Source organism: Schistocerca americana, chromosome X, assembly GCF_021461395.2.
Source record: "Schistocerca americana isolate TAMUIC-IGC-003095 chromosome X, iqSchAmer2.1, whole genome shotgun sequence".
Classification (NCBI taxonomy): domain Eukaryota; kingdom Metazoa; phylum Arthropoda; class Insecta; order Orthoptera; family Acrididae; genus Schistocerca; species Schistocerca americana.
In genome coordinates, this window is record NC_060130.1 from 702,998,612 (window position 1) to 703,024,917 (window position 26,306).

Here is a 26,306-nt window from a genome sequence, read left to right on the forward strand (position 1 = left end):
CAACAGTGTCCGTAATTTGCTGGGAAGTGGCGGTGCGGTCCCCTACGGCACTGCGTAGGATCCTACGGTCTTGGCGTGCATCCGTGCGTCGCTGCGGTCCGGTCCCAGGTCGACGGGCACGTGCACCTTCCGCCGACCACTGGCGACAACATCGATGTACTGTGGAGACCTCACACCCCACGTGTTGAGCAATTCGGCGGTACGTCCACCCGGCCTCCCGCATGCCCACTATACGCCCTCGCTCAAAGTCCGTCAACTGCACATACGGTTCACGTCCACGCTGTCGCGGCATGCTACCAGTGTTAAAGACTGCGATGGAGCTCCGTATGCCACGGCAAACTGGCTGACACTGACGGCGGCGGTGCACAAATGCTGCGCAGCTAGCGCCATTCGACGGCCAACACCGCGGTTCCTGGTGTGTCCGCTGTGCCGTGCGTGTGATCATTGCTTGTACAGCCCTCTCGCAGTGTCCGGAGCAAGTATGGTGGGTCTGACACACCGGTGTCAATGTGTTCTTTTTTCCATTTCCAGGAGTGTATGAAAGCCTCGCGCGTGATTTCTGAAGGCTAGATATAAGATTTCGGGTTGCATAAAACGACATCGGTAGGGGCAGCTCAGTCACCACGTATATGTTGTATCATTGCATTATTATTTTGCAGGTTTTAAGGAAATGATCGGACTCAGACAGTAGCTGATTTGTGCTTCGTCTTCAGTGACACTGTCACAGATAAGGCGCTAACCTACGATCTGCCTTACTTTTTCTATCGCTATCTCAAAATAGTGTCCCATATTAGTCACCATATAGTGAGTGACTGATTTTGTCTTCCCTCACTCGAGAGGAATGATCGCAGTGAATCGATGTACTGCTGAATTTTATAAGGAGGAATGTCACTTCTGATGATCTTATGACATAAAAAAACTGAATTCAGGCACTGTAGTATAGTACAATGTCGTCCATTCGTTTGTCAAAAAAAATTATGAACATATATAGTGACATAGAATAAGAAATCATTCTCGTTCTTTTCTAACTTTCAGCATTTGGAAATTTCTTTAACGGCCAAAATTCTCAGTATGTGAATCATAGATCAAGAACATGGGTTCTTGACTTACTTCATCACAGAATGCTGTCGGCGACAATAAGATGGAAATAGTCAGAGGAATCCAAGGGTGATAAAAAGTATCCAAAAATAATGTTACCGTACAAGTTAGCTCCTTTTAGGCAGGCAACACAATTTTAAACACTACTTTGAAAATTGATTTCTCTGGTTACGCAGAAGTACAGCAGTTTACGGTAAATTATGAGAAAGTATGCACACTCAAAATGATTGGTAAATAATACCAGGCAATTAGATCTGTAAACCTATCATTACTTACAAAGGTTTGTGTGTATAATGGTTTTTTTTTTTTTTTTTTTTTTTTTGCTCCCTATTGCGAATCACCATTTCCAACCTGCAAATTTGCCGAGAATTCAGTGTAACGAAGGAGTTTCACTATAATCTGTGCCGTCCATGTGGGTAGGAAATGAAAGATGGAGAAACGATGCACAATGAGTTACACAGTACTACTTGAAGGGCCACAGAAATTTTATTATTTATTTTCGACTTTCATGGTCTTTTTTCTCTTTTCCTTCATAGAGAATTGCGTAGGTAACAGGATTTGACAGTACTTGTAGGAACAAATGTGAAGACATGTCTTGCACAGTGACATATGATACACGATCAGTGGCATTGTTTTTAGAGAGTGCATTAGAGACAAAGATTATAGTTCACCTTGGCAAACATAATTAAAATGAAAATTCAGTGATTCTATCGAGGTTGTTAGGTGTGGTCAGGCTGTCATAATGAGACAAGTAATTGTATAATTGTCACTGTCAATGTCCTAAAGCGTATTTTAGTACAGTCGACTTAAAAAAAAATTTACTGTGCAGGAGAACTTTGCTAGGGTAGCAGTATGTCAAGGTGATTGAACGAATCATTACTGGAAATATCGTTATGAATTGAAGAGACATGTAATCAAAAATATTAAAGCTGTTTAAGGCAGGTGTAGTCGCTGCCTTTTCCTCTGCTGGTTGCTTCGTACGTCGTTAGGTCAGTCTTATAAAGGTCGCTACTTATAGCACGCGGTCAACATCTCAATACTAGCGGCCTACTGGTCTTATCACAGGTGTGTATGAGCACCGGTCGACCATTGGGAAGAGTTGGTGTCTCATATGCAAGACACAGAGATGCAGCCCCCTACCCACTCATGTGAGTGGCTGGCGCATGATGTCCGCGATCTGCTATTTGCGACCTGATGGCTCTTATCGAGGCTGTAACTTTTAACGTGTGTGGCCAGTGTCTGGTGGTAGTAGGATGTGTGTGATCATGGAGGTGATTACATGCAGGACTCCATCACTCATCTCTTGTATATGTTAAGTGAAGTACATTTGTATCCTATTTCTATCCTTCACTGATGGTTGTAGTGGGTTGGGGGTAACTGGTTACTGTATGAACTTCGTGATGTTGTGTGTGCCTGTGTGTGTGTGTGTGTGTGTGTGTGCGTATTTTCCACCGTTATTTACAAGTTCACTACAAAACTATAGTGTCAGACTCCTCTAAGGCACTGTAGGTTTCACTGCCATTTGTGACCTTCACTTTCTCACCATTTTTATGTCATTCAATTGCCCTAGAGGTGTGGGCGGAGGAAGGGGATGTCATCTTGACACGTGATAGGTATCAGGTTACATCGTGACTATGAACAGACCACACGCAATTGCCCTAGAGGCGCGGTTGGTGACCACGAATTAGATCATTTCTAGGCTCGTACCAGCATTGATACACTACTGACTGTCATTCACTCATTAGATGATTTAAAAAACTTTCGTATTCTCCTTCTTTATCTATTTTTACAAGTATTCGAGCATCATGAATGTATGAAGTTTACCTTTGGTAGGTTCCATTTATCGGGATAGGAAGGCGACGCTCGATATTGGATCTTCGCAGGTGTCAAGAACAAGATCTGAACTTGTGAACGTAGAATTTGCGTAATTTGAGATGAGCACTGTCGTGATATCTTATTTGACAACCGACATCTCGTATTCTAGGCGAATTCCCCGAATAAATACTGAAATTTAAGGAATTAAACTGTCCGGTTGTGTTTTGCAAACAAATTTTAGTTTTAGACAATTCCTTCCTTATATTCTTGACGGAGCCATTGCTTTAATCTTGAACAAGTTGATAACGCCTGTGGAATGAAAAGTAAGGATTTTTCTAATATGTCTGAAGTCTAGACTTCGTTAACTGTAGGAGATATAACAAAACACGATGTTTGCTGTACTAATTATTTAGATCGTTATTCATGTTGGCCTCTATAGATGTTATTAAATGGCATAAATTTCCACTTTTTACAAGTTCGCATAATAAAATTTAAAGTAAATATGCAGATAAAATAAAGCTATTTCACAAATTCGTCATGGGTATCAGTGTGCTGCTCGTATCTATGCAAAGTACTACACACGCTTTATTCTGCCCGATATTAACAACAAAGTTCTTTGCAATGTTTATCAGTCCAAAGTAACTCAACAGTAGGAGCTAAAATGCTCTAACGAAATGAAGGCTGGATAGATACTGTTAATATCGTGATCATAAGAGAAAAAAACATTGAAAGGTAATGTCTCGTCGACGACGGGATCATTAGAGACAGAGTGCTAACATAGGCGGAAAAAGAACTGGACGAAAATCGGCCGTGACCTAATCGAAGAACCAATCACAGCGTTCATCTGAAGTATTTATCGAAACCATGGAAATACTTAACCAGCTTTTATGGAATGGGAATTGAACCCCTCTATTCCGTAATACGAGGTCAGTGTCTTAATTACTGTGTCATCTTGTCGAGTGGGTCGTTAGAACCAAAGAAATAATTCGTTTATTCAAAGATCGGAGGAAAATCCGTCACAAATTTGTCAAAAATGGAACGCAGTGATGAGCAATAGATAACAAAAGTAAACTAATTCACATTGAATTAAACTGTGACTTTTAATTAGTGTGATGATATTTTCGCACTATTTGTACATGCCACTTTATGAGATACATTTTATATATAAGGTAACATACCTGCCTGTTGGCTTATAAATCGTGTCCCAATCTATCCATCTCAGACAACAGGAAATCAACGTCAGCTTCGGTGACTGCAGCGCTGGATATAATGTTGCGGAAGAAGTTGGGTCTTTCGTCCAATGGTTGATAGCCAACCATCAGCGTACCAGCCATCATCATTCGCCCCTTGAGAAGTGGCGTAATCTGCAATACAGTTAATTGTAGTGTCTCACAGAATTCCTAACGGATACTTAAATATACTTCATTGGAACTTATGACATTACTTATCAGTAATATTTTAAAATTTTTAGAATACTACAGCTGAGAAATGAGACACAACGAGCCACCAAAAGTAGGGAAGCGGTGACTAATAGTGGTCTGTTCGTCAGAAGTTAGAAAACGCCAATAGTACAGTCGACATACTGAAATTAAAGGAAAAGTGTAGCACTCAGTAAAAGAGGAGTGTCGTATATCCAATTGTCTTATTACCATTGTGTTAGGTACATGCGAAGCTCCATAACATTATATCATCTTCAGTGAGAAAAAATACGGTAACTTCATGAAGGAACTGTCAGTAGCAAATGAAATTTACTTAACATATAAGCTATTTAGTGAGCCCCATAAACTAATACAACGTAACGATAAAATTTACAGAGCACTAACACAACATACGAAACTACAAGGCGAATTTCATAATGCTGATACTCGCCTCGTAAGACCTTCAGCGTGCTGTGGTATCTAACAAGCGTTTTGACAGTCTCTCTGGGAACAGCATTTCCAACATCATCTATCTGTACTGAAAAATGCACTCTGAAAGATAGGGTTCACTCCTATAGTACCTGTCATATACTCGGCCACCATTGGTGTTCGATTTATAGCAGGAATAACACGGAAGATGATTTCTTGTCAATCAACATGACTCTGTAAATACGTTAATTGCTACAGCGTATTACTGCAACAGGATTACGTCTTGAAGAAATTGTTTTTTGTTGATATGACAAATCACATACTCACATTCGTTATCTGTGAACTTCATACACTCTCTGATCGGAAGTATCCAGACACCTATAAGCGGAAATTAATACGGTATGTTTACATCCTTCGCCTCTATTACGACCTCAACTCTGCTGGGGACACTTTGACTGGGGTGCTCGAATGTCTCTGGAGAAATGGTAGCCTGTTCTTCCTCAAGAGCCGAAACGAGAGAAGATGGCGGTGATGGACGCTGGGGTATGGTGCGTAGTGGATGTTATAACTCATTCCAAAGGTGTTCTGTTCGGTTCGGTTCAGGCCTTATGATACGCCATTCCATTTCAGGAATGTTACTGTCCACGAACCATTGCTTCATAGATGCTGCTTTATGACACGATGCATTGTCATGCTTATGCAAACAATCATCTTCTTCGCATTTTTCTTCTCCTGTACTTAGTATACAATGCTATGAAATGTGACAAACAAACATCCCCATTTCGAAATACCCCTCCCCTCCTGTGTACTTCACTGTCAGCACTATGGCAGTTATCGTTCTCCAGGCACCCCCAAACCCAAACCCTTCCATCGGGTTGTTACATGATATAGCGTGATTCATCATTGCAAAATTAACAGTTATACAAAGAATATGATGATCAAAACAAAACTTATATTACAACTGTTGTGTCAGTTACAGATCCTGAATGGAGAATACGAAAATAATATTAGACGTGTTTACCAACAGCCTGGAGTAAGTAGTTAATGTTGAGGTCCTCAGTTAATTTTTAAATCTTCTGCATGTGCTGCTTTCCGCCACGATGACTAAATTCACCTTAACTCGTCTACTATTTGAATGTGTGTATATATTTTGGCTACTGATGATTTTATCGTACGTATCATGACAAAAACTACGTGTCACAAGATTGCAAATGTCATGAAAATAAGATTTTTTTTTCCTGAACTATACACACTTACCTGACCCAACAACTTCTCCCGCTCGCGATCGTGTGTCATGGATCGCATTCGAGTCGGCACGTACCAGAAGCAGACGTTCACCATTTCCGGTTCCATTATCAAGTAAAATTTCTCTGGCATAGATTTGATGCGACGTACCATATACTGCGATAGCTCCATTAGTCTATCCATCATCCTTTCAAAGCCTTCAGTTCCCTGCAAAAGAATATAACTTCGTTTAAAGTACTGCGATTTCAGTTCAAAATGGTCGTTAATCATTTGTTTCAGAAGACAAATAAGAAACTCAGAAAAATGGACGTTCTTGCTGCTCAGATAAACCCTCTGCATAAAATGCAAGGGCTCTCGGTTACTGCATTGCGTCGTAGTAGTATTCTCCACTATTACACGAGAACTATTCGGAAAGTAACATTCGGTCGGGAACGAAATGGATAACACAGTGAAAAATTGGTGAAGTTTTGCACAGATGTGTTCTGCAGTGTCTCTAGTATGCCCGTCGATTGAGGCATGTGGCTCTTTTCAGCTCTGAGCGCACAGTGAGCACGTAAAGATGCCTAGAAAACTGTGTCTCCCACCAAATGTGAGGGCCTAGTGAGAGATTTCGGCTGACATCATGCAGCTCACGTAACATAACTGTCATGCATTTCCTTCTTCATGACAGTTCTTTGCCGCGCTCTGCAGTGGTAATAAAGATGCTTCTGCAGCGTTTTCGATGGGAAGTGTTTGGTCACTCACAATACAGCCCGTAATTGGCTCCCTCTGAGTTTCATCTCTGCTCACTTGAACCGCTAGCTGTGAAGACAACATTTTGGCATAGACAACGAGGTGTAGACCAGCGTACAGAATTGGTTGAAATCACAGGCGGCTACCTTCTATGACGAGGGTACTGGAAAGTTCGTACAACGCTACGATAAATATCGAAGTCTGAGCGGCGACTATGTAGAGAAGTAGCTGGTTCAAAATGGTTCAAATGGCTCTGAGCACTATGGGACTTGACATCTGTGGACATCAGTCCCCTAGAACTTAGAACTACTTAAACCCAACTAACCTAAGGACATCACATACATCCATGCCCGAGGCAGGATTCGAACCTGCAACCGTAGCGGTCACGCGGTTCCAGACTGAAGCGCCTGAACCGCACGGCCACACAGGCCGGCTGAAGTAGCTGGAAGGTGTAGCTAACTGTTGCAAGTAAAATATTTTTGATTTTAACAGTGGTTTCTATTTCGTGACCTGTCAGACCTTACTTTCCGAACAACCCTCGTATGACACCATCAGCCCACTTACTGTGAGAGACTGGGTAAAATCCTTAGTTGAACTTCCAACAAATTTACATGTGAACTGCTTTACTAATAATAGTAAAGAAATATTTGAGTTTTATTTGGAATTATAGAGATCCTGAATACGGTCACTGGCTCCGGTCCACTTCTGAACACTTGAGCATTTTCGCTACTGCGTCGTCGTAAATGGCAAATATTTCAACACTGTGAAGGGCAGCACTTTTGCGCCGAGTCCAAAGAAAGGCCGGCCGCTGTGGCCGAGCGGTTCTAGGCGCTTCAGTCCGGAACCGCGCTGTTGCTACGGTCGCAGGTTCGAATCCTGCCTCGGGCATGGATGTGTGTGATGTCCTTAGGTTAGTTAGGTTTAAGTAGTTCTAAGTCTAGGGGACTGATGATCTCAGGTGTTAAGTGCCATAGTGCTTAGAGCCATTTGAACCATTTTGAACCCAAAAAAGGAAAACATGGAATTTGCATCTGAACAGAATACGGAGGGCGAAACAGTTCCACATGTGATTTCGAACCATCCTGTTATCATGGTGACGATGATGATGGAGACAGGAATCTGCACTGTACACACGTCATCTGAAACGGGTTGCTGATAGCTCTGAGTAAGGGACGAGACCATCTACGGTCCATTCTGCTGTATGTTTTCACGACTTATTTACTTTGTAGGGGAACTGTATTCAGTGCATAGAATTGAGTTTGTTCAAAAGTGAGACTATCACTCAGCACTGTGGTCAGTTTGCCTACCAGATTTGAATTCTACTTATCATGTTTGAGATTCGTGTACAAATTTTGCGTTTGAGCCGGCCTATCCCGCGACTGTTTCGGATCTGTTGATTGCTCTTTTTTTCGATGAATGCCGCCCTTGTAGGTGCAAAGCAGTGTTGGCTTTCTGTGGCGACAACATACCGAATCAATAAAGGAAATAAATATTCTGAATGAGTCTGCGATCGTTATGGATACTTTCTGAATAAAGCTGTCTAGATCGACTTATACAGGGTGAAGCAAAATTCGCGCACTCGGGCTTTGCAGAGCGACTCCTCACATGCCAGCGATAAAAAAATGTCTGTCACACAATTTCGTCAGGCGAGTGCATCCGGCAGAAAAAGCAGGTTAGAGTGTGGCAATCTGGCAACACTGTAACCACGTGTATGGTAACTACTGGTGTCAGTAATCGTGCTGTACAGTTGGTGCAGTGGACAGAGTTTTGGGTTAGCTTGCAGGAGGTCGATGGTTCGATCCTGGGTTGAGGCATATGTTTTTCATTTTGTAAATGTAAAGGCGACACGGTATCTGGCATCTTTATCGTCAACAGCGATTGCAGCAGGTCCTCTAGAAAACATTTGCGCCTACATACTACAATCGTAGAAATGGAAGATTGGTCAGCTTTCCACGTCGTGGGCGTGAATTTATTCGCACCACTTCATCTATTAGATGCTAAACCTGTTTCCTTTGTAACTTCTTCCAATCGTCCGATAGATTAGCACCAACTACTATTCTTGCCTCATTCAGGTCCCTTACATTTCGTTAGGGCCTTAAATTGCCAATGGGACTAGCGACGTACTTTGCGAATAATGTCCAAACTCGGTTACTATTTGTATGTGTTATCAGCTTGGTTCCACTAATTATACCTTTCAGCATTGAGTCTGGTAACTGCATACTGTTTAGTACGTGTCTTAATACATTATTATTATTATTATTCTATCGATGGGATTGCGGAAACATCATGTCTATTACCGTTAGGGAAACAGTGAAATTCGAAATCGAACATTTCACAATTAGCAGTGTCGGGATGAATCATGGAGAACAATATCTGTCAGAGGGATAATGCACGTTAGGTGGAACAGCGCGCAGGACTGAGAGCGTATTTATACTGTATGCACTGTCCAGCACACAGGGACTACTTTTAAGCGGAATAACGCGCCCGTGACAGAATCCAATCTACCTGCGTACACGTATCGAATTTTCTCATTGTAAACCTGTAAACCAGTGTGGCAGGCGGATGGCAACCACAAGCGATGAATATGTGGTTCTTGGTGCTTCTGATAACCGGGCTGGTGTTGCCGCTCGTGAATATGCTGCTAGATATCCTCGTCGACGCCATCCAAACAAAAATGTGTTTCATCGTCCGGAGCTACGCCTTTGGGAGTCAGGTTCTCTCCTTCCACCATCGCGTGACAGAGGTGGTCCACAGACTTGTCATATTTCAGCTACTGAGGAAGCTATTCTGGAGGTAATACACAAACAACCCCAGCGAAGTACACGTAGCATAGCAAGGCAGCTGCATGTCTTGCAACGCACGGTCGTTAACATGCTGCACGAGCATTGACTGCACCCCTATCATTATGCTTTCACGCAGTACCAGCATCCTGCAGATCGCCATCAAAAAATGGTTCAAATGGCTCTGAGCACTATGAGACTCAACATCTGAGGTCATCAGTCCCCTAGAACTTAGAACTACTTAAACCTAACTAACCTAAGGACGTCACACACATCCATACCCGAGGCAGGATTCGAACCTGCGACCGTAGCAGTCGCGTGGATCCGGACTGAGGCGCCTAGAACCGCTCGGCCACCGCGGCCGGCAGATCGCCATCAGCGGATGCAATTCTATGAATGTTTCCAACAATAACAAGAAGCCAATGATGACTTCTTGAACACCGTAATATAGTTGTATGCAGCAGCATTCACTCATGAGGGTGTCTTCAATATGCACAATGTCCACCATTGGTGTGGGGTTAATCCGCATGTCACCGGTGATCGTAGATATCAAATGCGCTTTGGTATCAATGTCTCGGCCGGAATATTGGGCGACAGGTGTTTGGGCCCCTACATGTTGCCTGACCGGTTGACTGTACGAAGGTGTCATGCATTCCTCTCAAGCCGGCCGGTGTGGCCGAGCGGTTCTAGGCACTTCAGTCTGGAATCGCGCGACTGCTACGGTCGCAGGTTCGAATCCTGCCTCGGGCATGGATGTGTGTGATGTCCTTAGGTTAGTTAGGTTTAGGTAGTTCTAAGATCTAGGGGACTGATGACCTTAGAAGTTAAGTCCCATAGTGCTCAGAGCCATTTGAACCAGCCATACCTCTCAAACTATCAGCCTGGTGCTCTGGAAGATATTCCACTACATGTTCGGCAGTGGATATGGTTCCAACAAGATGGTGCACCTCCACACTCTGGAATTAATGTGCAACAGTATTTGGACAGAACATTTCCAGAGAAATGGCTCTGACGCTGAGGTCCAGTTGTATGGCCACCGCATACACCTGAACTAAATCCCCTGGATTTCTTCCTGTGGGATGCCTGAAGGAGCACGTGTACTCTACTCTACTGACGAATGTGGAAGAATTGGTAGCGAGTGTTCATGCTGCTCTTGTTACTGTGGATGCAGCTTTGCTGCGAAGGATCCACAGCTGTATGACTCGGCGAGTTGTGCAATGTTTCGACGTGAAGGTAGGTCCCTTTGAGCATCTGTTGTTCTGAGGGCAACGTATTCTGTTGTGAAGGTCGTGCAGTCATTAATATGGACATTATTATTGTCACTGGTTGCTAATGTGTGACATCTGAGCACTCATATTGCATATAGTATAAATTACAAGTATAAGTTGTGATATTGTACTGTGCTATCGTCTTTAGAATCTAGAAATTGATATTGTTTTTGTAGTTATTCTGTCCCATGACAGGTCATTTGTTTCAGTTGTCTATTTCTTATTTGTCTAATCACGTATTTGTTATATTCAGCGTTACAAAACGTTGTAAACTTACGATAAATGTGACCTAAGAAACGGTGTATATTACAGTATGAAATGTCTGAATCAAAGTAGCAACTAAAAAAAATATGCACCCCAACCGCGCATCGAACCCTCCACCTGCTGTATGCGAACCGATAACTCTATCCACTGCACCAACCGAACAGCACGACTGTTACGTGTTAACAGAGGTAATTACCATACATGTAGTTACAGTGTTGCCAGATTGCACTCTTTAACGACCTTTTCCTGTCGGATGTACTCGCCAGACGAAATTTTGTGACAGACATTTTTTATCGCTGGCACGTGAGGAGTCGCGCTGCGAAGCCAGAGTGTTCGAATTTCCCTTCACCCTGTATATGTATATAGTTGTTTAGGCTACTACTATGATCAGACCTGTGATTATGATTAATGGAAAGTAAGAATCAGAGGTGTCTTTTATGCATTACTGGGCGAAAAAACATAAAAGTTAAGCAGAAACTTTAGAAACTTCCAAGGTGTTATCATTAATAATGTCGGGTAAGTTATAGTTATCTCTAAGGCAGGGGTTCCCAAACTTTTTCTTTTACGGAACACATTAAGAATCCTGGTACTTTGATGGAACACCTTGATATTTTTGAAGGTTAATAAAACTTTTAAAAACGAGAAAACCTTGTTTTATTCAGTGATTACTTCATTTCAAATCATAGCAAATAACGCATCATAATAAAATTAAAAAAATATTAGTATCGTCAAATTATGGGGAAAAACGTCATGTTAGTAACAGTCTTTCGCGGAGCACTTAATCATTTCCAGTGGAACAGCAATGTTCCGCGGAACACAGTGTGGGAAACCCTGCTCTATGAAAAGCGAGTGATTTATTTAGGGGTAATGAAAAAAACGGCTTCTAGTTTAGGTAATTCGCTCTACACTACATACGAAAAGCTATGCCTGCGATTTATTGCAGTACCTTAGCTCTCCACTGCAACCAGAGCTTGAAGATATCGTTGTGGCGGCCACACTGGATCACCTTGTCACCTGTGTCGTACTGGACGTCATACAGCTTGTCTTGCATGAACAAATATTCAGCACTCATCTGGTTGCAGCTGATGAGTATTCCCTGTCAACATGCAAAATGTATACATCTGTCCATGAGTAAAACAATGAGAACATGGGCATAAAAACAAGTTTCTTTTCGTGGCCATTCTCCGCAGCAAGCACAGAAATACACTCCTGGAAATGGAAAAAAGAACACATTGACACCGGTGTGTCAGACCCACCATACTTGCTCCGGACACTGCGAGAGGGCTGTACAAGCAATGATCACATGCACGGCACAGCGGACACACCAGGAACCGCGGTGTTGGCCGTCGAATGGCGCTAGCTGCGCAGCATTTGTGCACCGCCGCCGTCAGTGTCAGCCAGTTTGCCGTGGCATACGGAGCTCCATCGCAGTCTTTAACACTGGTAGCATGCCGCGACAGCGTGGACGTGAACCGTATGTGCAGTTGACGGACTTTGAGCGAGGGCGTATAGTGGGCATGCGGGAGGCCGGGTGGACGTACCACCGAATTGCTCAACACGTGGGGTGTGAGGTCTCCACAGTACATCGATGTTGTCGCCAGTGGTCGGCGGAAGGTGCACGTGCCCGTCGACCTGGGACCGGACCGCAGCGACGCACGGATGCACGCCAAGACCGTAGGATCCTACGCAGTGCCGTAGGGGACCGCACCGCCACTTCCCAGCAAATTAGGGACACTGTTGCTCCTGGGGTATCGGCGAGGACCATTCGCAACCGTCTCCATGAAGCTGGGCTACGGTCCCGCACACCGTTAGGCCGTCTTCCGCTCACGCCCCAACATCGTGCAGCCCGCCTCCAGTGGTGTCGCGACAGGCGCGAATGGAGGGACGAATGGAGACGTGTCGTCTTCAGCGATGAGAGTCGCTTCTGCCTTGGTGCCAATGATGGTCGTATGCGTGTTTGGCGCCGTGCAGGTGAGCGCCACAATCAGGGCTGCATACGACCGAGGCACACAGGGCCAACACCCGGCATCATGGTGTGGGGAGCGATCTCCTACACTGGCCGTACACCACTGGTGATCGTCGAGGGGACACTGAATAGTGCACGGTACATCCAAACCGTCATCGAACCCATCGTTCTACCATTCCTAGACCGGCAAGGGAACTTGCTGTTCCAACAGGACAATGCACGTCCGCATGTATCCCGTGCCACCCAACGTGCTCTAGAAGGTGTAAGTCAACTACCCTGGCCAGCAAGATCTCCGGATCTGTCCCCCATTGAGCATGTTTGGGACTGGATGAAGCGTCGTCTCACGCGGTCTGCACGTCCAGCACGAACGCTGGTCCAACTGAGGCGCCAGGTGGAAATGGCATGGCAAGCCGTTCCACAGGACTACATCCAGCATCTCTACGATCGTCTCCATGGGAGAATAGCAGCCTGCATTGCTGCGAAAGGTTGATATACACTGTAGTAGTGCCGACATTGTGCATGCTCTGTTGCTTGTGTCTATGTGCCTGTGGTTCTGTCAGTGTGATCATGTGATGTATCTGACCCCAGGAATGTGTCAATAAAGTTTCCCCTTCCTGGGACAATGAATTCACGGTGTTCTTATTTCAATTTCCAGGAGTGTATTTGTTTTGTAAATAAAAACCGTCTTTTCTTGCTGCACTGTGTTTTATTCCTCCCAAAAGCGTTTCGCCTTTTTCATTTTAAGGTTTCATCATCTGGATGCCACTGATGATGCCTTAAAGCGTAAAACGCGAAACACGTTTGGGAGGAATAAAACACAGTGCAGCAAGAAAAGGCGGTTTTTCACAAAACAAATAAAGGGGCATAACATTTTGGGAAAAACATAAAGCTATGGATGTACAGTCATTTCATGTTATTACACAGCTGTAGTAATGAGTGGTAGTAATGTCGATGCACATTTACCCATACATTAAGCCACACCAACTGAGCATAAAAATTGGCGTCGTTCCCGTCGACGTCGGAAGAAAAAGGATTTCAAACTGGAAGGAAATATTAATTACGAGTGCACCTACATCTTTAAAAGCCCTATCGCTCTATAATATCACAATGAAAGTAATTCTTTATTGTGAAGAAGTTTACTATCTGTCTATTCCACATGCTGCCATAATGACTTATGCTGGCTGAGGTGGTTGTACAGCTAGAAAAGAGCAATGTGTTGCTGTCAAAATGTTTACATGGTTAGAACGTAAATTTCTGTGTCTATTACACGAGCCAACAGTGAAAATGTGATTGAGATGAAATAAATGTTTGTTAACTATATTGACCCCGCTGATAACGAAAACAACAATGAAAAACTCAAATTAACTCTGGTTTCCAAGTTAAAGGGGGAGGCATTTCATTATAATTATATCTTATTAGCATTCTTTGTCACTCCCTTCCCATATGGGCTTCGAAATTTCACTGACGGTAGACAGAATGATGGAGTTTCAGGCAACAATAGCTGTGTGTATTTTGTCGCTGTTTTTAACCCGGGCTCGTAACAACAAAGGGAAGGGGAAGAGGAAGGGAGAAGCGAAGCATGTTTCATTTAAGCATAGTTTCAGTCTGTTACAAGCTGTGTTCTGTTCGTATGCTGGAAGAGCGTGTTATTGAAGTGCAGTTAGTGCGTTTGGTCATTGTGATTCCTGAGATTCAATATGTGTCGCAAATGCGTCAACAGTGATTTTTTTTTTTGTGGTAAGGTCTTATGGGACCAAACTGCTGAGGTCATCGGCCCCTAAGCTTACACACTACTTAATCTAACTTAAACTAACGTACGCTAAGGACAACACACACACCCATGCCCGAGGGAGGACTCGAACCTCCGACGGGGACAGCCACGCGGACCGTGACAAGACACCTCAGACCACACGGCTACCCCGCGCGGTGTCAACAGTGCTGACAGTTTTTGCTACATTTGTGGACAAAAAAAAAAAAATGGTTGAAATGGCTCTGAGCACTATGGGACTCAACTGCTGTGGTTATAAGTCCCCTAGAACTTAGAACTACTTAAACCTAACTAACCTAAGAACAGCACACAACACCCAGCCATCACGAGGCAGAGAAAATCCCTGACCCCGCCGGGAATCGAACCCGGGAACCCGGGCGTGGGAAGCGAGAACGCTACCGCACGACCACGAGATGCGGGCTCATTTGTGGACAGGCTACACTGAAATGGCAAAGGAGGCCAATAGCGCCATATATTAGGAAAGCATGGAGACTGTACTTTGGCTGCGAAGTCGAAGGCCCGGACAAGCCCTGGGCTCCTCATGTATGTTGCACATCGTCTTCGTTCGTGGTTGAATCGTAAAAGACCTTCCATGGGCTTTGCTGTACTCATGATTTAGCGAGAACCATCAAACCATGTGAATGGTTGTTATTTTTGTATGACAGCTCCATTACCACATGGTACTTCCAAGAAGAAGAAGTCTTCCTTGATATATTCTAACATACCGTCAGCCAAATGACGAGTGCCTCACGAAGACGGACGGCCTGTTCCCGTCCCGCCCGACTGTGATAGTGACAAGGGTGGTAGTGAAACTAGTGCTGCACCATCACCTTCAAAACCCAGTTCTTTGAAAGATCCTGATTTAAGTGTATCGATGAGTGTACAGAGATTCCCAAAGTAACACAGTATGAGTTTAATGACCAAGTGAGAGATCTGAAATTGCCAAAAGGCAAAGTTGAACTATTGGCGTCAAGACAACAGTGGAACTGTTTTAATGGGGCTGTAAATGTGACTGCGTTCCGTAACCGCCATATGCCATTCCTCCCATTTTTCGAAGGTGATAATAATGGCAGCTATGGCCATTGACTATAAAAGTAATTAGTTGAGGCTGTTCATCGACTTCTCCAAAGTAAGTTTGAAGTGTGTGCTACTGCATGATGGCAATGTGTTACCATCGATTCCGACTGGGTACCCACCTTACATGAAACAAACATATGATAATATGAAACAGTTGTTATTGCGATTGAAATATGACAGGTTTAAATAGCAGGTTTCCGGGGATCTGAAAGACATAGGCATATTTCTTGGGCTACAACAAGGCTGCACCAAATTCTTTTGCTTTCTGTGCCTCTGGGACAGACGCGCCAAAGCAGTTCATCATAAAAAGAGAGATCTTCCTAAGCGTCAATCACTTGAACCAGGATTTAACATTGTTATGCATCAAGCACTTGTAGAAACCAAGAACATAATTCTAATTCTTCATGCTCTTCACATAAAATTAGGCCTCACACAAAACTTCTTTAAGGCCAATGACATGACTGGGGAAGCATTTCTCTGTTTGCGCGAGAAATTTCCAGGTCTTAGTGAGACTAAAATAAAAGAGGGAATTTTCGTGGGTCGCCAGATACGCCACCTGTGCAAAGATGAGCATTTCAACACATTCCTGACAGGTGATGAAAAGTTAGCTTGGGATGCCCTTGCTCATGCTTCAACAAACCTTCCAGGAAATGAGGGCAGAAAACTATAAGGATCTTGTAGCAAATCTTCTGCATTACTTCAACAGACTGGGGTGCAACATACTCGTATCCTAGGTTCCTAGATTCTCCTTTGGACTTCTTCCCTGGTAACTGTGGTGCTGCGGTTCTAGGCGCTTCAGTCCGGAACCGCGCTGCTGCTGCGGTCGCAGGTTCGAATCCTGCCCCGGGTATGGATGTGTGTGATGTCCTTAGGTTAGTTAGGTTTAAGTAATTCTAAGTCTAGGGGATTGATGACCTCAGATGTTAAGTCCCATGGTGCTTAGAGCCATTTGATTTGAACTGTGGTGCTGTAACCGACGGGCACGGAGAACTCTTCCACCAGCAAATTTCGGATATGGAAATGAGTTACCAGGGATAGTGGAGTGCATCAGTGTTAGCCGATCACTGTTGCACACTAATCAGGGAATCACATGCAGAAAACTACTAACGCTAGGCAAAGCGGTTGCTCCCTCAGTGAGCTTACTCCGAGGGATAACACCAAGGTAAATACATGCGTAAGCTTATATAGGCAATAACGTAAAGTCATCATAACTTCAAAACGAGAGATAATCTTGCATTTTCATTTCGATATAAGCACACCTGAAAACATGAAAATTAGCTGTTTTCATGACAGCTACAGAAAAAAGTAATCTGCAACGCAGGTTGAAACTGGTAATCGGTGATAAAAGAAGTGATCCCACTGTGTTGGTTTATTTCTTAATCTAATTCCTTCAGTATTGCCTGATTTAATTTGGGGCTACATTCCATTATCCTCGTTTTGTTTTGTTGATGTCCATCCTATATCCTCCTTTCAAGATACAGTCCATTCCGTTCAACTGCTCTTCAAAGATCTTTGCTGTCTCTGAGAGAATTACAATGTCATCAGCAAATCTCAAAGTTTTTATTTTTCTCCCTCAACTACAGTTCCTTATCTCAAAATTTTCTTTGATTTCCTTTACTGCTTGCTCAGTGTATAGATTGAATAACATCAGGGATAGGCTATAACCCTGATTTACTCCCTTTTCAACCACTGCTTCCCTTTCATGCCCTTCGACTCTTATAACTGCCATCTGGTTTCCGTCAAAGTTGTAAATAGTCTTTCGCTCCCTGAATTTTATTCCTGCTACCTTCAGAATATCAAAGAGACTACTCCAGTCAGCATTGTCAGTAGCTAACTCTAAGTCAACAAATTCCACAAAACTATTTAATTGCCCGCAATTTACTTCTGTTGATGTTTATCTTATAAACTCTCTTCAAGATACTATCCATTCCATTAATTTGTTCTTCCAAGTCCTTAGCTATCTCTAACAGAATTCCAGTGTCATTGGCAAGCCTCAAGTTTTTATCTCTTCTCCCTGAACATTAATTCCATCTCCAAATTTCTCCTTGGTTTGCTTTACTGCTTGCTCAACGTACAGATTGAATAACATGCAGGATATGCTAAAACCCTGCCTCACTCACTTCTGAACCACTGCTTCCCCATCATGTCCTTCGACTCTTGCAATTGCACTCTTGTTTCTGTACAACTTGTAAGTAACCTTTTTTCGTTCCATGTATTTTACCCATGATAATTTCAAAAATTCAAAGAGTGTAGTCCAGTCAACATCGTCAAAAGCTTTCCCTACATCTAAAAATGCTATAAAAATAGGTTTGCTTTCTTTAACCTATCCTCTAAGGGACGTCGTAAGGTCGGTATTGCCTCAAATTTTGTTACATTTCTCCGGACACCAAATTGAACTTCCACAAATCGGTTTCCATCAGTTTTATCTCTTCTTCTTTACAGAATTCGTGTTAGTATTTTGCAACCATGATTTATTAAAGAGATAGTTGAGTAATATCCACACCCGTCTGCATCTGCTTACTTTGGAATTGGAATTATTATATTCTTGTTGAAATCGGAGTGTATTTCGCCTTCTTCATACATCTTTTACACGAGATGGGATACGTTTGTCACCGCTGGCTTTGCCATGGATATTACCAAAATATTAGTCACCCTTGGAAACATACCGTTTAACACCTTTCTAGCCTTAATAATGACTTATGTTTGTGGAAGAAGAGAGTTCAGAAGCTTCTTGAGGTATGTCATATCCCGTTGAAGTCATTAATTGATGATTAAATACAATAGAGCTATCAGGTTTCGGTGTTGCTGGATGTTATGTTCCATCGCAATCCCAAATATCTCCAAACATTTTATAGGATTATAAATCGGGTGATTTAGCGTGCCAGTCGAAGAACTATGAGGTTCCTGAGTGTTCGTACAACTAGGAACGCATGCGCACAGCCCTGTGAACACAGCTGTTACCATCGTGAAAGATGAGGACGTCCACAGCATACTCACGTGTAGGAGAAACGGCAACACGTGGTCACTGTGCATGTTGAAATATGATAATGGTTCATGTTCACGGCAACCTGAAGGAGCTGATCCAACCATGGTACGAAGAACACTCCCAAATCACTACAGAGCCACCTCTGTCATGAACTACACCCTCCACATAGTGCGGATTAAAAGCCGCACTGGGCCACCGTGCACTCGCCACTTTGCATCATTTTAAAAGTTTGCGTAATCACCACTCGTCGGACCACACTACGCGCCTCGAGTCAGCTACTTTTTTGGCCCATCGAAGATGTGCAGCTATATGTATCGCTGTCAGCAAACCGTAAACCATGTACTTTGTCCACAGCGTTTACTTTGACCATTCATACACACCGCGTTTACTTTAACCATTCATACACCAAAAGTTTCAAAGCTCTGAATGGCTCTCAGCTGCGTGTTAAGTATATACTGTTTGGTGGTAAAATTTCACCAATGCACGCTAAATGGTGCCATGTAGTGCCGATTTTCTTTCGTAACAGTCGGCTAACTTGTTGCGACTTATAATTGTATACGAAAACATGTGTTAAAATCTGGTTGTACAAAATTCACCAATATCATTTAACTGCAAGGCCATCGATGTTTCCAACTATATCATGTATGTTACCCGATTAATTCTCAAAACAGACCACTGATTAGTTGTTTGTTCATATATATATATATATATATATATATATATGTATTATTATTGGTGTTTTGCCCTTAAAGAGCGCATTTGGACTAAACTACATGGCCAGTTCCTTTTGCTGCCTTCCTTGCTGCCCAAACTTCCCTCATTCGCTCGCTGTGTTTCTGTTTCCGGTCCTCTGTCCATGCTTCTTGTCGGCTTTGTGTCTTCGGCTTCATCTTGATTGCCTTTTTGGTTGCCCATATTTCTTTCATCTTCTGGCTGTGATCTTGCTTGCGTTCTTCGGTCCATTTTATGCCTGTTCGTTTGTCGCATTGTATCTCATGTAGTTTACTTTTCTTAATGATGTTTCTGAACTTTATTCTGTCGTTTATTGTGTCTGCTGTTATGTTGAGCTGGTTCAGGTCGTTTTCTACCTCTGCCACCCATTTGCTGTTTCTAGTGGTTACCCAGTCAAAGATCTGTTTGGTCAACCTGTGTGATGGCATTCTGTATAGGTGTCCATAGAATTGTAGTCTGCGTTTTCTAATCTTTTCTGTGATTGTCTCCGTATGTTTGTACAGTTCCTCTGTAGGTTTCTTGATCCATATTCCATTGTTGTTAGTTGCGCCAAATATTTTCCTAAGTATTTTCCGTTCTTCTTTTTCTAATTGTCTGATACGTGTATGCCCTAGGATTAGTGTGGTCTCTGCTGCATATAGTGCCTTGGGGAGCACCACCGTGTCGTAATGGCGTAATTTGGCTTTTTGTGAGATAGACTTCTTGTTGTAATGATTCCACACTACTTTGTATGCCTTGTCGAGTTTAGTCTTTCTTTCTTCGTTTGAGTCTCTGTTATGTCCACTCATTTGTAGTGTTTCACCGAGGTATTTGAAGTTTGCCGTTTTGTAAATCGTGCCATACTTTGTGTTCAGAGATGAGAGTTTCTTTGTGCTCATAAACTGTGTCTTTTCGTAAGAGATCTGTAGTCCAGTTTTGGAAGCGATTTCGTGCAGTTTTTCAATAGCGTCTTTTGTTTCCTTTATACCTTTCGTGACAATCGCCAAATCGTCTGCAAAAGCCAGGCATTTAATCTGTAGGTTTCCTAAGGTTATCCCCTGTTGTGATGTTTCCCATTCTTTTATGACCTTATCTAACACCAGATTGAAAAGGAGAGGTGAGAGGCCATCGCCTTGTCGGACACCTGTGCGAATTTCAAAGGGCTCTGATAGTTCCCCACAGAACTTTACTTTGGAGGTCGTGTTGGTTAAAGTTTGCTCTATGATAGCCCTTGTTTTGTTGTCTACTTTGTATTCTGCTAGAATTTTGAAGAGAGTTTTCCGGTCGATAGAGTCGTACGCCTTTTTGAAGTCAACAAAGGTAATGATCAGGTTCTGTTTGTGTTGTAAAATCATTTTCAGGTTCCAAATTTGTTCCGCACAAGACCGCCCTTTACGGAAGCCTGCTTGGTATTCCCCAATCAAGTGGTCGGTTTGGCATTCTAGTCTGTTCAGTAAAGCTTTAGAGAGGATCTTGTATGTGACCGGTAGTAGGGATATTCCTCTGTAGTTGTTCGGGTCAGTCTTGTCACCTTTTTTGTGTAGTGGGTGTATCAGGGCAGTTTTCCAGTCGCCAGGAATTTTCATGGTCTTCCAGATGTCTTCCAAGATCTTGTGGATGTCTTTGGTGAGTTCTGGGTCTTGCAACTTCCAGATTTCCGCGATGATTCCATCTTCTCCTGGTGCTCTACGATTCTTGAGTGACTTTATTATTTCTTTAACTTCTTCTAGAGTTGGAGGTTCACTATCTGGATTGTATGTGCTCGTTTCTGTCATCATTTCTTCCATGGGGGGGTCCGTGTTGAGCAGTTTTTCAAAGTACTTTGCCAGAATGTCACAATTGTTTTTGGTATTGGTTTCTAGGGTTCCATCCGGTCTTCTGAAGCACAAGTTGGGTGGTTGATATCCAGTCATATTTTCTCTGAACGTTCTGTAGAAGTTTCTTGTATTGTTCTTCATGAAGTCCGATTCGATCTCTGTCAGTCGCCGTTTGTCATACTGTCGTTTTTCACTGCGAATGATTTTGCTTGATTGCTTCTGTGTTTTCAAGAAGTTCATCCAATTCTCTTGGGATTTATGGCTACTAAATTTTTTCCATGCACTGATTCGTTGGTCAATAGCTTGGTCACATGTGTGGTTCCACCAACGGTGTTTCCGTGTTCGTGGTGCTTGTGCTAGTTTCATGGCCTCTCGGATTCTTCGTGAAAGTTGTGTCCAGTCTGTCGTTTTCTCCATTTTAATTTTGTGTAATATTTGTGTCTGGTTTAAAGTAACGTATTCTGGATCTGGTCTAACAATTTTGTTCTTCTGGAGCTTTTTTTTTGGGCAAAAGACGAATCCTGATCTGTAGTAGGTGGTGGTCTGAGTCGAAGTAGCCTTTACGGGTGTCTATGTTCAAAATTTCTTTTTGTGAGTCTTTCTGAACTATTACGTGGTCGATTTGTAGTTCTTGCTTTCCGCTGGGGAATTTCCATGTGGTAAGTTTTCGTGTTGGTTTCTTGAATTTTGTTGACATAATGGCGAGGTCGTGGCTTTTGCAAAAGTCTATCAGATGTTTTCCGTTTTTGTTGGTGTCCTTGTGTGGAGTATGTTTTCCTGTGATACGTCTGTATATCTTTTCTTTTCCGAGTTTGGCGTTGAAGTCTCCCAGTATTATTTTGACTCTATGTGCAGGAATTTTTCTGATAGTTTCTTCCATTGTCGTCCAGAAGTCATCAATTTCGTCCGGGTTTTTCCTGTTGTAGTCATTAGTCGGTGCATGTGCGTTGATTATTGTGTAGGATTTATTGGCTGATTTCACTGTGATGGTGCTGATTCTTTCGTTTGGTGACGAGAAGTCGATTATGCTGTCCGTGATGGACCTGTGTACTGCAAATCCTGTGCCAAAAAGCCTTAGGTTTTTCAGTTGTCTCGATGGTTTTCCTTTGTATATTCTGAAATTCTCCGTGTTGAAATGGTCTTCGTCTGTGAATCGTGCTTCTTGCACTGCACATATTTTGATTTGAAATTTTTCGAGAGTGTCTGTCAGTTGTTTCATCTTTCCTGTCTTCATCAGTGTGTTCACGTTGAGTGTGCCGATGTAGTGTTTGCGTTTGGTCTTGAGGGAGTTTGAGAAGCTCCGATTCTTCTCATGATGTCTGTGAGCCCCCGGAATCCGATGCTCACGACAATCCCAGTCTATTGACTGGGACCAGGGGGAATGAGATTTTTCTCGTTGTACCATCATGATGTTTAGTAGTTGGATGTATGGCATGCTGCCGAGTACAGCCTGACTTTCCAGATCAGGAGGTTGGTTGAGGCCGCCACTGACATGTGGAGCAGACGCCTTTTGTAGCCGCCCACTGTGGGAACAGACGCTACTAGTAGTTTTGGTCCGCCCCGAGTATTTCATTTCCTCGGTACCACCTATATCTAGGAGGCATTCCCCTATCCGCCACCTGGGGATATATATATGCGCCACTATATTGCGATTTATGAGGCCATGTGCATGATTTATTTGTTTCGGGGTTACCTTGACCACTGGTCATTGTTACCTCAAGATTACAGGTACACAATTTACTAAACAGCGTAGATGCTAATGACAGAGTGGAACTAACGAACACATACATTAACCATCAGCATACAGACGAAGGCTCATTTGTAACTGTCAGTGTGACTACAACTGAGAACAATAAATGTCATTCATATATTGCGCACATTGGAAGCTGTTGGGGTTCATGCAGTGATTCGGGTACAAGACATAATTTAAAATATCTCCAGAAACAAGGAATGAAGTTGTTTTGGCCACAAGTGCCAGATATTGACTCGAAAAATGAAGAATATATCACCACAGTTCCAACTGCACAAGATGTTCCGAAATGAGGATTTAGATTCAATATGGATGAAATTGAAGGCATTATATGCTCAGTTAAATTTGGAATTATATGTGTGATACATCATCCTAGTACCTTTCGTTATATTTATAATTTGATAACGGAACAAACTGATTTATGTACCGTATTAGGTTTATTCTTTTATGAGGCTTAATAAAGCACTTAAGAAAGCTTTGGAACATCGTGTTTATTTATAGATGGTCAAAGTTTTATTATGTTTTCGATATAATGACCCCAAATGCACTGGTATCTGGCAGTTGTGGAGGAAGTATGGCCGGTCAATGTACCCCCAAATCCATGCTCACTTTAACCACCCAATTTTTTCCATTACATGGTCTGCATTTTAGAAAATGTATTGTGCTAATTAATATGTTATCCATTCATACAAACCCCTGTGTTCACTAGCATAAATATCACAGAAGTTAAAAAACTGTCATGGTAATCACAAATGAATGTGAAAATCGGTCAAGTACACCCAGTTTATTGTACTGGAATTCACCGCTGCACGCAGTACCCTTCGGAATGTTCGGTCGGAAACTTAATGAGATTGACTTGCAATCACTGAAAACAGCAATTTCTGTTCCGTTTGATACCGATTTTTATGTAAAAGGCGTGACCCTTATCTCTGGCTCCTGTCGTTTAAGACCTTCTTACAGTCAGTGTTCTAACGGCGTGTAAGTTGGATAGTCGGCGGTGATATACCAACAAATCCGGTAGCTTCTTTTCCTGCGCGGTCATGGGCACGTCCAAATATGATATATCCTTTCTGCCATTCTGTTACGTCAGCACATCGATCCACCATACTGCGTCGATTCCGTACAACTGACTTGCGCATGCACACGCCACTTTATTGCCATGACTTACGTCAGCGGTGGTGGGTCACATGTCCTCTTGGTTCCAGTTCTGCACAATCTGGGGCCCTCTAATGCTACCAGCGTGTACTTTTAAAAGAATTGCTAGTGTGCATTCTTCAGAAGAATTAGGGGGACACGTGTATCAACGTTCGTTATATTAAATCTATTTTGATACAGGCGGGATCTGTGGTCTTATTGCATGGCTTGAGATCTTCGCTTTCAATGTAGGCAACAATTAAAATCATTCTCCAGCTAGTCGCTGTGTTATGCATATAGTGTCAGGTGACCCCTCAGAAGGAAGCGAGTGCAGGTGTCCCAGTGTTTTCTAGTGACGTATGCATATGGCAGTTGTCATTTGTCGACGTTGTATGTAACCAAGCACATGCAATTCGACAGCTTATTGCAGTGAAAGCTGCAAGGGCAGTCTGTTTGATTAAAAAAGGCTGGACTTTCGATCGTGTTGCTGCAGATGCCAATGCCTCTCCATGCGTCATCTGTAGGTTGTGGACACGCTACAGAGAGATAGGTCAATACACAAGGAGAGTTGGACAAGATAGCTGACGCATTACAACACCACATGAAGACCAGTATCTGGCCATCTCTGCGTGGCGTCGTCATACGCATACCGGCAGATCACTGCAAGACGATCTCAGAAGGACCACTGCAGCCTCTGTGTCCGATCAGACGGCAATCAACAGGTTACGAGAAAGGACCTTACGACCCAGACGTCCTGTTCGAGTACCCCCGTGACACGACAACGTATTACTGCTCGCCTTCAGTTCTGCCGTTCCCATGTCAACTGGCAACTTCGTTACTGGCGAGGCGTCTTATTCACAGACGAGTCCAGATAACCTCTGACGCAAGGTAATGGCCGTGATCGCGTGCGGAAACCCTTGGTGAGCGGTACCTGCCAAATGTTATCCAGGAAATAGACAAGATTTCCAAGGTTCTGTGATGTTGTGGGAGGGCTTCAATGTTGACAGCCATACGGATCATATCACTGGCCATGTTCGCCTTACAGCTAGAACCTGTTGGACCATATGGTGGCTGCTGCACAAGGTGGTGGCCCTGAGTTCCTTCTAATGCCAGGACCTATGCGGGGGTGTCAGCGGGGATGTCTTACGAAGCCTGGCCATTGAAGTAACGGAATGGCCGGCGGTGAGTCCCGACCTAAAGTCCATCGTGCATATGTGGGACATGCTTCACAGACGTGTTCGTAGTCGTCTTGTTCCACTACAGTCTGTCCAAGAACTCTCATGGGCTCTCATTAAGGAATGGGAACGGATACCACAGGGTGAGCTCCGTGGTCTTATATGTAGCATATCATAAAGGTGTCAGGCAGTGATGAATGCTCACGAAGCGCATACACATTACTGAAGCTCTCAAAGTCCAATGAAAAGAACCCAGGATGACGAGATGAATGACTGTTTTCACTTTGTTTTCGACACCTGTCGGACATTTCAGCTCTCTTTGTGTAAAAAAGCGAGGATGTAATGATGTTTTGTTGTGTACTTAATTTGTGGAAGGTTTAATAACATACACAGTCCTCAATTATTGCTCAATGGAGTATGACAGACGCCCCAAGTCATATTCCCCTAGTTCTTTTGAGCAGTGTGTTTTCAGGTATGCTTGTGTTCGTTCATTTCTCTTCCAAAATTAATGTAATGCTAGATAATAAAAAATTTGAATTTAAACAGAAGTTATTAGTACCAGCACCCGATATGAATATCATAAAAAATTGTACGGAATGCTGCATGCATTTTTCCGTGTCATCAGTCTTCTGAATGGTTTTATGTGGCTCACCACGAATTCCTCTCGTGTGGCGACCTCTTCATTTCAGAGCACCGCTTGCACCCAACGTTCTCAATTAATTGTTGCATATATTCCAAGCTCTGTCTCCCCCTACATTTCTTACCCTCTACAGCTCTCTCAGACACCATGAAAGATATTCCTTGCTGTCTTGGCACACGTCGTATCAACCTGTCCCTCCTTGTCAATGTTTTCCATATTTTCCTCTCCTCGCC

The 26,306-nt window shown here is 43.2% G+C and overlaps 1 protein-coding gene across 1 annotated transcript in view; it reads right to left on the minus strand.

The window, feature by feature from the left end:
* The window catches only part of LOC124556263 (glutamate decarboxylase), a 167,992-nt gene that overhangs the window by 16,574 nt on the left and 125,112 nt on the right, over positions 1-26,306 (minus strand). The window contains exons 10-12 of the mRNA XM_047130249.1: positions 11,996-12,145; positions 6,018-6,212; positions 4,092-4,277 (exon numbers count right to left, since the gene is read on the minus strand). Coding sequence (XP_046986205.1) covers positions 4,104-4,277; positions 6,018-6,212; positions 11,996-12,145 — 519 coding nt within the window. The 3' untranslated portion in view covers positions 4,092-4,103. The remainder of the gene's footprint in view (positions 1-4,091; positions 4,278-6,017; positions 6,213-11,995; positions 12,146-26,306) is intronic.